At 56.9% G+C, this 14,389-nt stretch overlaps 1 protein-coding gene across 2 annotated transcripts in view; it reads left to right on the top strand.

The window, feature by feature from the left end:
• Positions 1 to 14,172, top strand: part of LOC116435514 (hexokinase-2) — a 35,558-nt gene extending 21,386 nt beyond the window's left edge. For both annotated transcript variants that reach the window (XM_032091895.1, XM_032091896.1), the window contains exons 4-18: positions 169 to 288; positions 2,469 to 2,564; positions 2,690 to 2,789; positions 3,047 to 3,230; positions 4,135 to 4,290; positions 4,414 to 4,647; positions 4,841 to 5,145; positions 5,708 to 5,856; positions 6,585 to 6,704; positions 6,802 to 6,897; positions 7,690 to 7,789; positions 7,894 to 8,077; positions 8,360 to 8,515; positions 9,010 to 9,243; positions 10,043 to 14,172. In XM_032091895.1, the coding sequence (XP_031947786.1) occupies positions 169 to 288; positions 2,469 to 2,564; positions 2,690 to 2,789; positions 3,047 to 3,230; positions 4,135 to 4,290; positions 4,414 to 4,647; positions 4,841 to 5,145; positions 5,708 to 5,856; positions 6,585 to 6,704; positions 6,802 to 6,897; positions 7,690 to 7,789; positions 7,894 to 8,077; positions 8,360 to 8,515; positions 9,010 to 9,243; positions 10,043 to 10,187 (2,379 nt within the window). In that variant the 3' untranslated portion in view covers positions 10,188 to 14,172. The remainder of the gene's footprint in view (positions 1 to 168; positions 289 to 2,468; positions 2,565 to 2,689; positions 2,790 to 3,046; positions 3,231 to 4,134; positions 4,291 to 4,413; positions 4,648 to 4,840; positions 5,146 to 5,707; positions 5,857 to 6,584; positions 6,705 to 6,801; positions 6,898 to 7,689; positions 7,790 to 7,893; positions 8,078 to 8,359; positions 8,516 to 9,009; positions 9,244 to 10,042) is intronic.
• The last annotated feature ends 217 nt before the right edge of the window (positions 14,173 to 14,389 follow it).

Here is a 14,389-nt window from a genome sequence, read left to right on the forward strand (position 1 = left end):
GCAGGAGTGGCCATCCCGTCACTGCCTGGGCCAGGGGATCCTGCTGGATCTTGTGCTGGGAGCTCCTGGCAGCCAGCGCGGCGATGAGTGAGGGCGGGCAGGGATGCGGGCACAGCGTCCCCTCCGAGTGGGCAGCCAGCTGAGGTCCCACTCTTTACCTTCTTCCAGCTTTTCGACCACATTGCAGAGTGTTTGGCCAACTTCCTGGACAAGCTGCAAATCAAAGACAAGAAACTCCCCCTTGGCTTCACCTTCTCCTTCCCGTGTCACCAGACCAAGCTGGATGAGGTGGGTGAGGGGCTGAACTCTCGCTGTGGGTTCCACACCAATTTAGCTCAGGCTTTTAATTAGGCTCATTGATTTTGGGCCATGTGACCTTTCCTGAAGGGCCACATCTCTCATTCCTGTAAAGCCGTTTCCCAAGCTCTGGGTGAGAGGAGCTTAAGAACAGCACTGTCCTTTTATTTTTATGAATATTTTTTGTTGGTGCAATGACTCAGTGGCTGCAGGATCAGGGACAGAAAGGATGGAACATTCCTTCAGGGAATGCAGAGCTTGGCATCACTTCCCAATAACCCCGTTGCTTGTCATCTTCTCCAAACACACTGTTTAAAGGAAAAACAAATGTTTGCTAAGGATGTGTGCCAGGTTGCCATTTTTAAAGCTGTGTGATGACAATAAGTGGTGGTGGATCTCCCGTTTTAAACACACCTGGCCAGGTTTTCATAGGAGCCTGGAGTGGTTTGGTTTGGAAGGGACCTTAAGGACATTCAGAGTGCCACCACCCTGCCTTGGGCAGGGACACCTTCTGCTGTCCCAGGGTGCTCCAAGCCCTGTCCAACCTGGCCTTGGACACTTCCAGGGACAGGGCAGCCACAGCTTCTCTGGACACCCCGTGCCAGAGCCCCTCCCCATCCTGGATTTCTGGATTTCACCTGATTTATCTGAAGGGTTTCTCAGCCACCACCCATCTGTGAGCTTTGACGGGGTCCTCGTGGCCCAGGGTCACGGTGTGTGCCAGCAGGGCGCGGTGCTGGCGGAGCGAGGGACGTGTCCCAGGAACTGCAGGGGTTTGGGAGGTGACGTTCCCGTGGGATGCCTCCACGGAGAGCAGCTTTTCCCTGCCTGCACCAGAGCTCCAGACGTGCCGAGCATCACATCCCCCCGTGCAGCCGGTGCGGGGAGGGGGGTCCCTGTCCCCCTCCACCAGCCCCGGGCACCGATGGCTGTCGCTGTCGCTGTCACTGTCAGCTCTGCCGGGAGCTGTGACCTCGCCGGGAGACCAAACATCCCCGAGCCCAGCGAGGCGAGTGGCCCCCGCCGCACCCACCCGGCGCTGCTGGCTGCGGGAGGGGGCGATGCGATGCTCCTCGCCCCATGCTCCCCTCCTCGCCCCATGCTCCTCGCCCGATGCTCCCCTCCTCGCCCCATGCTCCTCTCCTCGCCCCATGCTCCCCTCCTCGCCCGATGCTCCTCGCCCGATGCTCCCCTCCTCGCCCCATGCTCCCCTCCTCGCCCGATGCTCCCCTCCTCGCCCGATGCTCCTTGCCCGATGCTCCCCTCCTCGCCCCATGCTCCCCTCCTCGCCCGATGCTCCCCTCCTCGCCCCATGCTCCCCTCCTCGCCCGATGCTCCTCGCCCCATGCTCCCCTCCTCGCCCCATGCTCCCCTCCTCGCCCCATGCTCCCCTCCTCGCCCCATGCTCCCCTCCTCGCCCGGGTCCCCCCATGGAGCGCGGCAGCCCCGGCGCGTCCTCCCGGCAGGAGCCGGCGCCGCGCTGGGGAACGGCGCCTGTGCCGCAGCCCCAGGGAGGCATTAGTGCTTTCCTCCAGGTAGCCACGGGGCTGTGAAGAATGCTAAAACACAGAAGCGGCAGGGGAGGCATCTGTGCCCCGTGACCTCGCCCGGGCTGCGTCGCTCAGTGCCTCAGTTTCCCCAGCTCTAAGGCGGGGCGGGTGTCTGCCTCCCCTAGGGCGCTGTGGCTGTAGGGTTGGAGATTTCAAATGTAATTGAGTCCTTTCCCTCCCCCCGGGGCTCAGCTCAGTCCCCAGCCAGGTGCCTCTGGCCACAGGGCACTGCGAGCCCCCCACCCCACAGGGACGGGTCAAGGAGCATTCCTTAGGCACAATGAGCCTCTCACCGCATGGGGCTGGGTCAAGGAGCATTCCATAGGCACAGCAAGCCACCCACCCTCCAGGGATGGGTCAAGGAGCATTCCTTAGGCTTGTGAACACATTTTGCTGCAGGGCTCGATCAAACCTGGTGATGGGAACCGCTGTTCCTCCTGCCAGGGGAGCAACGAGCAGCTCACACGTTATTTCATGGCCATAAACTTTATCTGACACGGAAGCTGTGGCTGATAGCGCAGCTGGTGAGCTGATAACGGGGGTTCCCCCACAGGACCATATGTCCCTTGTGGCAGGAGCCAGGTGTCACCTCCAAGCTCCCCTCTTGCTGTTCCCCCGCAGAGCATCCTCGTGACGTGGACGAAGGGGTTCAAGTGCAGCAGCGTGGAGGGGAGGGACGTGGTGTCCCTGCTGCGCAAGTCCATCAAGAAAAGAGGGGTAAGAGCCTGGGCAGGCGGGATGGGGGCACACGGGTCCCTGGGACAGGAGACCTTGGCTCCATGGAGATGTTTCGGTCTGTTTTGTCTGTGTTGGGTCACCCACACTCCTTTCCACCATCTCAGGACTTTGACATCGACATCGTGGCCGTGGTGAATGACACCGTGGGGACCATGATGACCTGTGGCTACGATGACCACAACTGTGAAGTTGGCCTCATTGTTGGTGAGCTGCAGCAGGGGGGAAGAACTGGGGTCCATCCATTCAGGAACTCCGGAGGGAGATCCTGCTTCTTGCAGGTCTTGGGGGTCTTTGGGGAAAAAGGAGAGGGCGATATCGGTGTTGGAAAGCCAGCATTGCCCAGTGTTTGCTTTGTTCTTCACTTTCTGTGGTGCACTGGGCTGTGGCCAAAGGGAAATGAGGGGTAATGGGAATGAGGGAAAGGCAGCGTCCTCGCTCACCCTGTCCCCGTGCTTGGCCAGGTACCGGCACCAACGCCTGCTATATGGAGGAGATGAGGCACATTGACCTGGTGGAAGGGGACGAAGGTCGGATGTGCATCAACATGGAGTGGGGGGCCTTCGGCGACGACGGGGTGCTCAACGACATCCGCACCGAGTTTGACCGTGAGATCGACATGGGCTCGCTCAACCCTGGCAAACAATTGTGAGCAGATTCTTGGCTCGGGCTCGGGCTCGTGGTTTGCTCAGCATTGTCCGTCCTCCCATAGCGCTGGCGTTACTGGGACTGGGGAGGTCATCCCAGCTAACTGGGTCACCGTGTCCTCTGCCACCGGTGCAGAGAGGGGCAGTGTCCCATCCCAGGGCAGTGTCCCAAACTGGGGCAGTGTCCTAGCCCAGGGCTGTGTCCCAACCTGGGGTGGTCCTGCCCCACCCACTGCCCTCGTGAGCCCCTCGTGTGAATGTGCTGATTCCTGTTCCCTTCCTGGCCAGCACAGTCATCCACCAGCCCAGGCAGGCGCCCTCACCTAATGTCCACATCCCAATCCTACAAATCTCCCATTCCCCACAGGGCTGCTGTGGCGTGAGGGTGATCTGGGGGTCCCTGCAAACTGACTGAGCCCCTTCAGGTGGCCACGAGCTCTCTTTGCAGAATGACGGTCGTGTCCACATGGCTTCATATTTTCACTGACGGGATAAACTGCTCTAGGAGGGGATTTCCTAGATTTCATTTGGGATGGGGAGGCTGCCAGTGGGGTTTTCAGGTCAGCCTGTGGCCACCTTGTGGCACATGCAGCCAAACTCACACATAGTTTAGCCTGGAGAGAAGGAAGCTCAGGGGGGAACTTATGGCAAGATAGGATAGGTTTAGGTTAGATATTAGGGAAAATTTCTGCTCGGAAAAGGCGGTCAGGTGTGGCATAGGCTGCCCAGGGCAGTGGTGGTGTCACCGTCTCTGGAGGGATTTAACACCTGTGTGGATGTGGCACTTGGGACATGGGTTACTGGTGGCCTTGGCAGTGCTGGGGAATGGTTGGACTTGATAACCTTAGAGGGCCTTTCCAGCCCAAACCATTCCCTGATTCTATCTCGTGCCTCCCCATGGGCAGGTTTGAGAAGATGATCAGCGGGATGTACATGGGGGAGCTGGTCAGACTCATCCTGGTGAAGATGGCCAAGGAAGGGCTGTTGTTTGGGGGAAGGCTCACACCGGATCTGCTCACCACTGGCCATTTTGAGACCAGATTTGTCTCTGCCATTGAGAAGTAAGTAGGATCCAGGGGGTTTCCATCTCCCAACATCCGTGGATGGACCATCACTGACCAAACCCAGACCATCACACAGCAACAGTTGGATTCCCTGGCATGAACCCCTCTTTGTCCTTCCAGGGAGAAGGAGGGGCTGCAGAAAGCCCACGAGATCCTGAGCAAGCTGGGCCTGGAGCCGTCGCACGAGGACTGCCTGGCCACGCTGCGCATCTGCCAGATCGTGTCCACGCGCTCGGCCAGCCTGTGCGGGGCCACGCTGGCCGCGGTGCTGCGCCGCATCAAGGACAACAAGGGCGTGGAGCGGCTGCGCTCCACCGTCGGCGTGGACGGCTCCGTCTACAAGAAACACCCGCAGTGAGTCCAGAGACAGGGACAGGGGTCTGGGGCACGGTGGGGACAGGGACACAGAGAGGGATCTGCTGCTGCCAGCAGTGGGTACAGCTTGGCACACGAGAAGTATCTCCAAATATTCCCTTGGGCACCTCATTTGGATGCCAGGGGGTCCCCAGAGGGTCACACTCGGGTCCCCCTTCCTCCTCCTCCACAGCTTTGCCCGTCGTCTCCACAAGACTGTGCGGAAGCTGCTGCCAGACTGCGAGATCCGGTTCATCCGCTCGGAGGACGGGAGCGGCAAAGGGGCGGCCATGGTGACAGCAGTGGCCTACAGGCTGGCTGCACAGCACAAGGCCCGGCAGAAGATCCTGGAGCCCCTGAAGCTGAGCCACGAGCAGCTGCTGGAGGTGAAGGGAAGGATGAGGATAGAGATGGAGAAGGGGCTGGGCAAGGAGACGCACGCGGAGGCGACGGTGAAAATGCTGCCCACCTACGTGTGCTCCACTCCCGATGGAACAGGTGATGTGTCCTGTGTAAAATCTCTGTCTCTGAGCCCATGGATGTCCTGTGTCCTTGGGAGAGGCTGGCTCCTTTGCTGTGGCCGGTTCCTCTTTGTGGTGGGAGTGGCATAAACCTCCAGTTTGATACTGGGCAGAGCACTGAGCCTCTGGGACGTTCTGCACCTGACTTAACACAAAGCCTGGCTCTGTCTGTGGTTTTCCCCGCCATGGGATTCTCCCCACCCTCATCCTGGGTTGTGTTCCTGGTTCTGCCTGTGGCTTGGGCGAGCGCCTGACCTTGGCTAGAAGCTTGTGCAGGTCCTGCGCAGGGCCGAGAGCTGGACTTCAGTGATCCTTGTGGGTCCCTTCCAGCTCAGGTTTATGATTTGAAGCATCACCCCAAGTCTGGAGCAAACCTCTCCATCTCCTTCCTACCTGCACCCTCTGTTCCTACCTGTATCCCCAGCTACGTCTCTGTTTCCATCCCTCTCCCTGGAAGGGGCAGATTCTTGTCTGCTCTGTGCCACATCCTGGATGCCCCGTGCTGGGATCTCTCCTGATGATCCTCTCTCGGGTTGCAGAAAAGGGAGATTTCCTCGCCCTGGACCTGGGAGGAACCAACTTCCGCGTGCTGCTGGTGCGCGTCAGGAACGGGATGCGGCGCGGGGTGGAGATGCACAACAAGATCTACTCCATCCCTGTGGAGATCATGCAGGGCACGGGAGAGGAGGTCAGGATGGGCACATGGAGAGGGGAAAGGGGCTTCTTCCCCAGGGTGGCTGGAGCAGGGCTGACCACGGAGCTGGTCTTGCCTCTCCAGGGAGCAAAACCAGGAGTGGGGAGGGCTGGTGCTCTCCTACCCTTGGAGCAGCGAGTTCTGCCCAAGGCTCTGGCATTTGGGAAGCTGGAGACTGTTTTTTGGTTAGAAATGGTGTTATTCCCAGACATGACTGAACCTCCCTGAATCCCACACACTCCACAAGGGCAGATAAGCATCATCCCCGTTTCCCAGATAGGGAAACCACAACACTACCGCTGAGAGACGTTTCCGGAGACACATTTGGAAAGAGTTTTGCAAACCACTCCAGGCGATGCTTGGGGACTGGGAGTATCTCCAGCAGACTGGGCTGGAGGGCTGTGGGGATCCCTTGCAGAGGGACCGGATTCCTCTGTCACCTCCCTGCTGGCCCCTTCCCCTCCTGGGACCTGTGAGGTGGAGATAACACAGGGATTTGGCCACGTCGTGGGTGAGGAGGAGGGTGAAACCGAGCTTTTTGGGGTTGCTCACCTCCCACAGCGCAGCTGAGCCGTGTCCTGCTCTGTTCAAAGTCCTGGGAGTGATTTGAACATTCCAGCAGGCCTGGGAATGGGTTGGAATCCCCAGCAGTTTGGGCAGGCTGGCTTCCAGCTGGGCTCTGGCTGTGGTGGTAACTTCTCCCTTTGGCTTTGCCCATCCAGCTCTTTGACCACATTGTCCACTGCATCTCCGACTTCCTGGAGTACATGGGAATGAAGGGCGTATCGCTCCCGCTCGGGTTCACGTTCTCCTTCCCCTGCCAGCAGAACAACCTGGATGAGGTAACCCAACCCCTCCTGGCAGCACCCCTGGCTGGTACCTGGCTGTCCCTCCCACCTGGTATTGAGGGGGACTCACTGGGGGTTTTTTCCACAACAGGGAATTCTCCTGAAGTGGACAAAAGGTTTCAAGGCGACAGGCTGCGAGGGGGAGGACGTGGTGGGCCTGCTGAAGGAGGCCATTCACAGGAGAGAGGTGAGCAGCCATGGGGCTGGGAGAAGCCGGCGGCTGCTCCCACATCCTGACTGTCTTTAGCATCATTAATTGACCTGTAAAACAAATTACTGGGCTGAGCTCAGGGCTAATGAGTGTCAGAATTTTCACAGTCGCCCTTACTCATCACTTGAGGTTGGATTTTCAGACCCTGGAGCTACAGGCTGGCCCCTGGCCAGGGCTAGAGCAGACTTGTCTGGCCCTGAGCTCAGGAGACACCAGCTCATTTCCTCGGCACAGACCACTCCGAGCTCCTGCCCAGGGGCTGCTGCTCCTGGCAGGGCTGACCCAGCCCCTCGGCAGCTGGAGGTGTTTGAGGTCTGAGCCCTACCTGCAGACAGGTGGGGCTGTGGGAAGTCCGTGGGTGCCTCCATGTCTGTGGAGGTCCATGGTCATGGAGGACAAGGGAGAACAGTTTTAAATTAAAAGAGGAGAGATTTAGGTTGGATGTCAGAAAGAAATTCCTCCCTGTAGGGTGGGCAGGCCCTGGCACAGGGTGCCCAGAGCAGCTGGGGCTGCCCCTGGATCCCTGAAAGTGCCCAAGGCCAGGCTGGACATTGGGGCTTGGAGCAGCCTGGGAGTGGAAGGTGTCCATGGCAGGGGTGGCACTGGATGGACTTTAAGGTTCCTTTCCACCCAAACCATTCCATGATTCTGTGGCTCTATGACTCCCATACTCAACAGACAGACAGGTCCTTTCCCAGCCATGGGAGCAGACTTAGCAGGAATTCCAGGTCCTCCAGGAAATAACTCGTGCAATCCATCCCTCTGCAGGAATTTGACCTGGACGTGGTGGCAGTGGTCAATGACACAGTTGGCACCATGATGACCTGTGGGTACGAGGATCCCTACTGTGAAGTTGGGCTGATTGTCGGTGAGAACTGAAACCTCCTTAGGGAGCTCCTGGTCTGTGGTCCCACACCTGCCCCGTGGGGCACGGGAGGTGTCCCAGGGCTCTGATCCCGCTCCTCTCCACAGGCACGGGCAGCAACGCCTGCTACATGGAGGAGATGAGGAATGTGGAGCTGGTGGAAGGGGACGAGGGCAGGATGTGTGTCAACATGGAGTGGGGGGCCTTCGGGGACAGCGGGTGCCTGGATGACATTCGGACGGAGTTCGACCTGGCAGTGGATGAGCTGTCCCTCAACCCCGGGAAGCAGAGGTGGGTGGTGGCTTTGGGGGCTGGAAGGGACCCCGATGAGACAGCGGGTCCAGGAGCAGTTCTGCCCCACCAGCCCCTTGGTGGATCCAGGGGATGACGAGCAGGGCAGAGCCTGGCGTTGGGACACGCCGGTGTGTCCCTTGTCCCCTGCCCGTGGGTGGGGGCCGTGCTGCTGGGCTTGCTGGAAGGATTGTACTGAAGGCACCTGGCAGAGCTGGAATCCCCATCCAGACCCGGTGTCCCTTCCTGTCCTGATGTCCAGCCTCGTCCTCTCATTCCCAGGTTTGAGAAGATGATCAGTGGGATGTACCTGGGGGAAATCGTCCGCAACATCCTGATGGATTTCACCAAGAAAGGGCTGCTCTTCCGGGGACGGATCTCAGAGAGGCTGAAGACCAGAGGGATCTTTGAGACCAAGTTCCTGTCCCAGATAGAGAGGTGAGGTCCAACAGGCGAGTGAGCACCAGCTGCCAATCTGAGCAGGGATGGAATGTGGGGAGAGAGCCCCCAGGGCTGCTGGGAGAAGTTCCACATGCTTGGTCTGGAGCCAGGGTGATGCAGGATGGTCCCACACAGATAAATCAGCAGACCCCACGTGGTTCTGGCAGCGCCAGTGTGGAGAGACAAGGAGGCTGTCTGGGGCTGGCAGCACAGATGGCTCTTTATCCTCTGCCCTGGGCAGAGAGGGGCCCTGGGTTACAGGGGTGTCACACTCCGATGGCTTTGTCCTGAAATAGCCTCCCCGATTAGGATGTTACACCAGGCCACGTGTAGGTCTGAAAGCTGAGATTGAAGAGGGGCTGTGGAGTCCCCCCAGCCACTGCCACCCAAGCCACGAGTCCCTGGGCTCTGCAGGATGTAGATCAGGAAGGGGAAGCCACACATGCCGGGTGCTCCATCTCCTAACGCTGCCCATCCCCGTGTCCCCCCAGCGACTGCCTGGCCCTGCTCCAGGTGCGCTCCATCCTGCAGCACCTGGGCCTGGAGTCCACGTGCGACGACAGCATCATTGTGAAGGAGGTGTGCACGGTGGTGGCGCGGCGCGCGGCCCAGCTCTGCGGCGCCGGCATGGCCGCCGTGGTGGACAAGATCCGCGAGAACCGCGGGCTGGACTTCCTCAAAATCACGGTCGGCGTGGACGGGACGCTCTACAAGCTGCACCCTCAGTGAGTGGCTCTGGTTGTGCTCCAAGGGGGCTGCCCCGGGGCACCTGCCCACCTTGGGCAGTCGGGGGGGCTCAGGGGGAAGGTTCAGGGGATAAAGGGGGAGGATTTGAGGTGTTTCAGGGGCTCGAGGGCTGCCGGGAGCTCTGACCCAAACTTGAGGCCCAGCAAGAGTCAGCTGCTCCCTTAAGGACAGGGCACCAAGACGGGTAACGCAGCAGGGGCTCCTCCAGTCCCACTGGACCTGACCCAGACACGGTGGCCAGGTTTGGCCAGGACTCTAAGCGATGGGGATGAGGCAGCTCTAACCAGCCACGAAGGTTCATGGCCACACAAAAACTTGCCTGTGCCAGAGGTGGCGGCTGGTGTTACTGGGCAGGGGGGCTCAGACAGGGACTAAAGCACTGGGCTGAGCTTAAATAGGGCTCAAGAGCCTGTGGGCAAAGGGAGACTCTGAAGACCCCCCCCCAGATGGGGCTGGTCAGAGCTGTTGAGGCTCATTAGTGCTCCCAGGGCTTGGTGGGACTCGAGAAGCAGCTGGGTTTAGTCCTGAGTGAAGGCACAGCATGGTTGTGTTGTAACTATGGGCTTGGGCTGACGTGTGGAGACTTGGGCTTTCCAAGCTTCATCCATCCATCCATCCATCCATCCATCCATCCATCCATCCATCCATCCATCCATCCTTCTCCTTGGGGTCTGCGTTGCTCTTTGAGGCTCTGTGCAAGGCAGCGAAGGGGTTGGGACTGACACCTTCATCCCATGGCCGGTTAATTCAGAACCTCTCCCTCCCCTTGCCCTGCAGCTTCTCCACCGTCATGCACGAGACAGTGAAGCAGTTGTCCCCCAAGTGCGAAGTGACCTTCCTGCAGTCGGAAGACGGCAGCGGCAAAGGCGCCGCGCTCATCACGGCCGTGGCCTGCCGCATCCGCGAGGCCGGGCAGCGGTAGAGGGAAGGAGGTTTGCCCAAGAGCTTGGTTTCAGCAAAACAGGACGTTTCCTCACCCAATCCCTCCCTCTCTCTGCACACACTCACACACCCACGCACCCCCTCCCCTCCAAGCAGACTCGTAGCTTTACTTGTTCTCCAAGGCACCACGGTGGGACTGGAGACGCCGTGGGCTCTGTACAAAGTGTTGTCGTAGGAGTTTCCTTGCATGCCATAAAACCGCCTGTCGAGTAAAGCTCACAGTGTCTTTTGGCTTCTCCCTGCATTTCCAGGTGGAGCTGGAGCTGTCCCACCCGCAGCCTCCGTCACACCCCAGCTCTCCCCCCACCGCTCCGAACCTCTCCCCTAACAGCAGTAGGGATAACGCTCGGATAACTGAGACACTGCATTGTCACTTTAACAGTACCTATTTATGTCTGTCGGAGTCGTAGCTGTCCGTAGCTGTCCGTGCTGTAGAAGCAAACCTCTAAGATTGGGCTAAAGACCTCCACTAGTCTTTTACCCTGATCAAGGCTGTATTATTTCCATGAAAGTCATGGTAACTCTTAAAGCACAGGGTGCAGATTTCCACCGGCGTGGCCGCGGCTGCACTGGAGGTACCACGTATCTCCCTTGGTGAGCAATACTAGAGAACCTGCTGGAGCCAGGCTCGAGGGGCCCCTCGGCCAGCTCTGGCAGAGCATGTGCCTGGAAATAATTGGGGACTCAGGGTCTAATCCCATTTCCCGACCTCTCACCCGCACCCCGAGTAGCGTGTAGGAATGTGGCGTGTACGTAGGGTCGTGTTTCACCCCTGGACACCACTCCCCCCTTCCCTGGTGCATGTGCGGGCACGAGGAGCTGCTGCCACGGGTCGGGGTCTCCCCTGCCAAGCCCCAAACTCGTGGCCGTGTGTCTGCCCTTGGCGTGGAGAGTCTGGTTTGCTTTGTGTCTGTGAAATAGTTCTGCGGCTGCAGCCTTTAGGTGGCACCTGGATTTATACACTGTATATTTATGTTTTAAGAGATCTGATATCTTTTTATGTACATAGTCTTGGGGGGGTTGTATCACTTAGTTTTAACATCACCTTTTCATGTTGTTGAAGAACAGTACAGAGTAATTATTTTCTTTTTTTTTTTTTCTTCTGTTGTGTAATTTTTTTTTAATTTAAAATTTTCTTGGGGTAGACTGGAGAAAGAGACCCAAATTCCTGAGGATGGTTGTACAAGAGGTTTGGGCATTCTGACTTTATCACCAGGACAAAAGGGAAAGCAGAAGGCCAGGGACGCGGCGTGCAGGAGCAGCGGAGCCCTGCGGTGACGCTGTCGGGTTTAGGCTGGGTTTAACCTTAGGAGAGGTTTTATTTTGTCCCCTGCCCTCCCAGCTGTGCTCTGGGGGGGTCACATCCATGGGTGGATGACATAACCCAGGGCTCTGCAGGGCTCTCGACCTCACGCCACCGTCCTGGTCGAGCGCTGGCACCGGCAAAGCCGAGCTCATCTCTCGGTGAGGGGACAGCAGCTGGTGCCACCTCATCCCCATGTGGCATCCTCAGGGCTGCCCGTGAGCCGTGCCCGCAGCATCACTCGTGTGCCATGGTCAGACACAGGGATCCATTTTTGCCAACAGAAAACTCTGGATGAACTAAAAGCTGCAGGTCTCTGCCTCAGTGAGCAGAGGCAGACAGAGGATGGGGGGGGTTCTGTAAATATTTAGCAGAAGTTAATGAAATTCCAGTGATGTACAAAAGAAAAAAAAACCAACAAACTAATAATCCCCACAAACAGCCCTTCAGATTGGAGGATAGAGTTTTTGTCTATTTTTATGTATATTTTTATACTGCTTGGGGTAACCTCATTACCAAAAGTCTCTCTTCTGTGTTGGGGGTCAAGTTCAGTAGCACAATTTTAAAGCAAAATTACTCTTTTGGGCATTTTAAATGCTTATTTTTTTATAAGCCTCAAGACAATTATAACAAATAAAACCTGTGTATAGAAATGATGTAAGAAACCAAGTTTAGTGGAAGTTTTAGAAGCTGTCAAATAAATCTCTGAAGGATGATACAGAAATCCTCTAATCTGGTACCAAGCAGTTTTGTGTGATTTTTTTTCCTCAGAAAACCAGCATTTTGCCTACTGAAAAATGGAAACACAAATGTTTTTAGTTGCTGCACTGTGCAGAGTTGCATTAGTGGCTGTTTTTACTCTTAGCCAGCTGTACCCCTTCTGAAATCCATAGTGTTTTCATCAGTTAGTGAGTGAAATTTTATACAACAGTAGTTTTGGGGGCAGAATGGGAAGGATTGGGATCTGAGCAGCCCTGCTTTTGATTCAGGCTCCGTTGGAGCAGGGGACTGACAGGGTGAGAGAGAAATTGGGGAGCTGAGTACCTGGCCTGGAGCAGGGTCAGCACAGCCCCCTCACCTGTCTGGGGTGAAGGAGGGGCTGTAGCTTCACAGGGGTGATGAAGGATCACCCTGAGCTCACAGGGTGGGGGTGGATTTTTGGCTGGGCTTGGTCAGAGGGATACACACCTGGATACCCACCTGGGTGTCCGAGGCTCCCCTAATGCTGGAAAGCTTTTGCTTAGACTCAGAATCAAGCAGGGTGTGGAATGTTCCCAGTTAAAAGCAGTACTTGAAGCGTTACAAGACACCTGTGTTACCTGTTGAGTGCAGATCCTCCCCGGGGCTGCAGGGAGGGGTTTGGGGAACACCTGGAGGAGTTTGTGCTCCTCGTGGTTCCCAAGGGCACGAGCACCCGAGGTGTTTGATGTACAGTCTGATTGTGACGGCTGGGACCGGAACCTCACGCCAAAACGTCGCTATGGGATGTTCTGTGAATGTGTTTAAAATGAAGAAGGGAAGAATAAATCCTAATTTTTGATATGAAGGGAAGATCAAATGATTATCTGTAGGGACAGATGGACAGACTGCTGAGCCTGACTTGCCCAGTCTGTGTCTTCCCTGCAGCAAGAAGCGCTGCTTTGTGGACTTAGGATGGTTTTGTTTTGCTTGGTTGCTCCCATTTGGATGCATTTTCTTTGCACTCCCGGGGTTCTGGGATGTTCTCCGGCCACGCAGGCAGGAGGGAACAGTCTCTGGCCTTGTCCCTGGCAAGTCTCTCCTTGTTGGTACTTTGGACAGGATTTTATTGGGTTTTTAATACAGATGTAGATATATATAAACACAATCAGCAAATTACTGAGCCTTGCAAGCAGAATTTGCCTCTTCCCTTCCTGGAGTCCAAGGCTGGGAGGGGCAAGCTCCTGCTCAGTGGCCCGAGGGGTGTGAGGGTATGGGTGGGGCACAGATCCCTGGCCTGGCAGCAGCCAGGGTGCAGTTTGACCGGAGATAACTCCTGCCTGCTCTCCCTTATCAGGCAATCCAAACCCATCTGGCTGTTGGAGAGATAAGGGGGTGAAAGGTCCAAGTGCATGGGAGGGGAGAGGTGTAAAATGGTGGCAAATGCATCGTGCAGGGGTTGTGAGATACAAGATAACAACAAAATAAACTGGAGTGGGGGGAGCCCTGGCCCCAGTCCCCTCCAGATAAGGAAATGCCTGCTTTGGGCAGATCATTCCCTAGCTCTGGTAGGAAAACGGGCACTGAAAGCAAAGAGAGGCAATTCCTGTTCTCAAGGTCATTTGGAGAGAGGGAAATTCTTTCCCTTGTGACATCCCTGACCAGTCTTAAATCTTTCTGGCCTGAAGCAAAGAAAATGCATCCTGATGTGGGCGCTGGCTCCGTGCGGGCAGGGGAGTCATAAAGCCAAAGACTGTGTGGCTGCTGGCAGAAACGAGTGCTGTAGATTCACCTGATGTTGTTCTTTCGTGTTTACAATATTTATTTTTAGCAATTGACTGCAATGATATTATATATAGGCTTCCTTATTTTTGTACTTTTCATACCGTTTCCTGAGTGTGGTGTTGTACTGCTCAGCTCCCCTCGGCCACCACTGCTGCTCCTAGTCAGTGACAATAAACGAGACAAAAACAACCACCACCCATTTCTGGGCTCAGTGTCGTGTGTTTCGGCTTCTGTGCTCCCCTCGCCCCTCAGCAATCCCTGAGGAAGGGCACCTGTGCCCACCCCATCCCAAATCCCTGATCCTGGCCCCTGGGAAGAGGGACCCAGCTGGGAAGGGGGCTGTTCCCTTGCACTGACAGTGCCCCCGCAGCCAGGAGGGCGAGGGAGGGCACGGGGAGAGGACAGCCAGGGCTCAA

The sequence above is a fragment of the Corvus moneduloides genome, chromosome 27 (assembly GCF_009650955.1).
Source record: "Corvus moneduloides isolate bCorMon1 chromosome 27, bCorMon1.pri, whole genome shotgun sequence".
Lineage (NCBI taxonomy): Eukaryota > Metazoa > Chordata > Aves > Passeriformes > Corvidae > Corvus > Corvus moneduloides.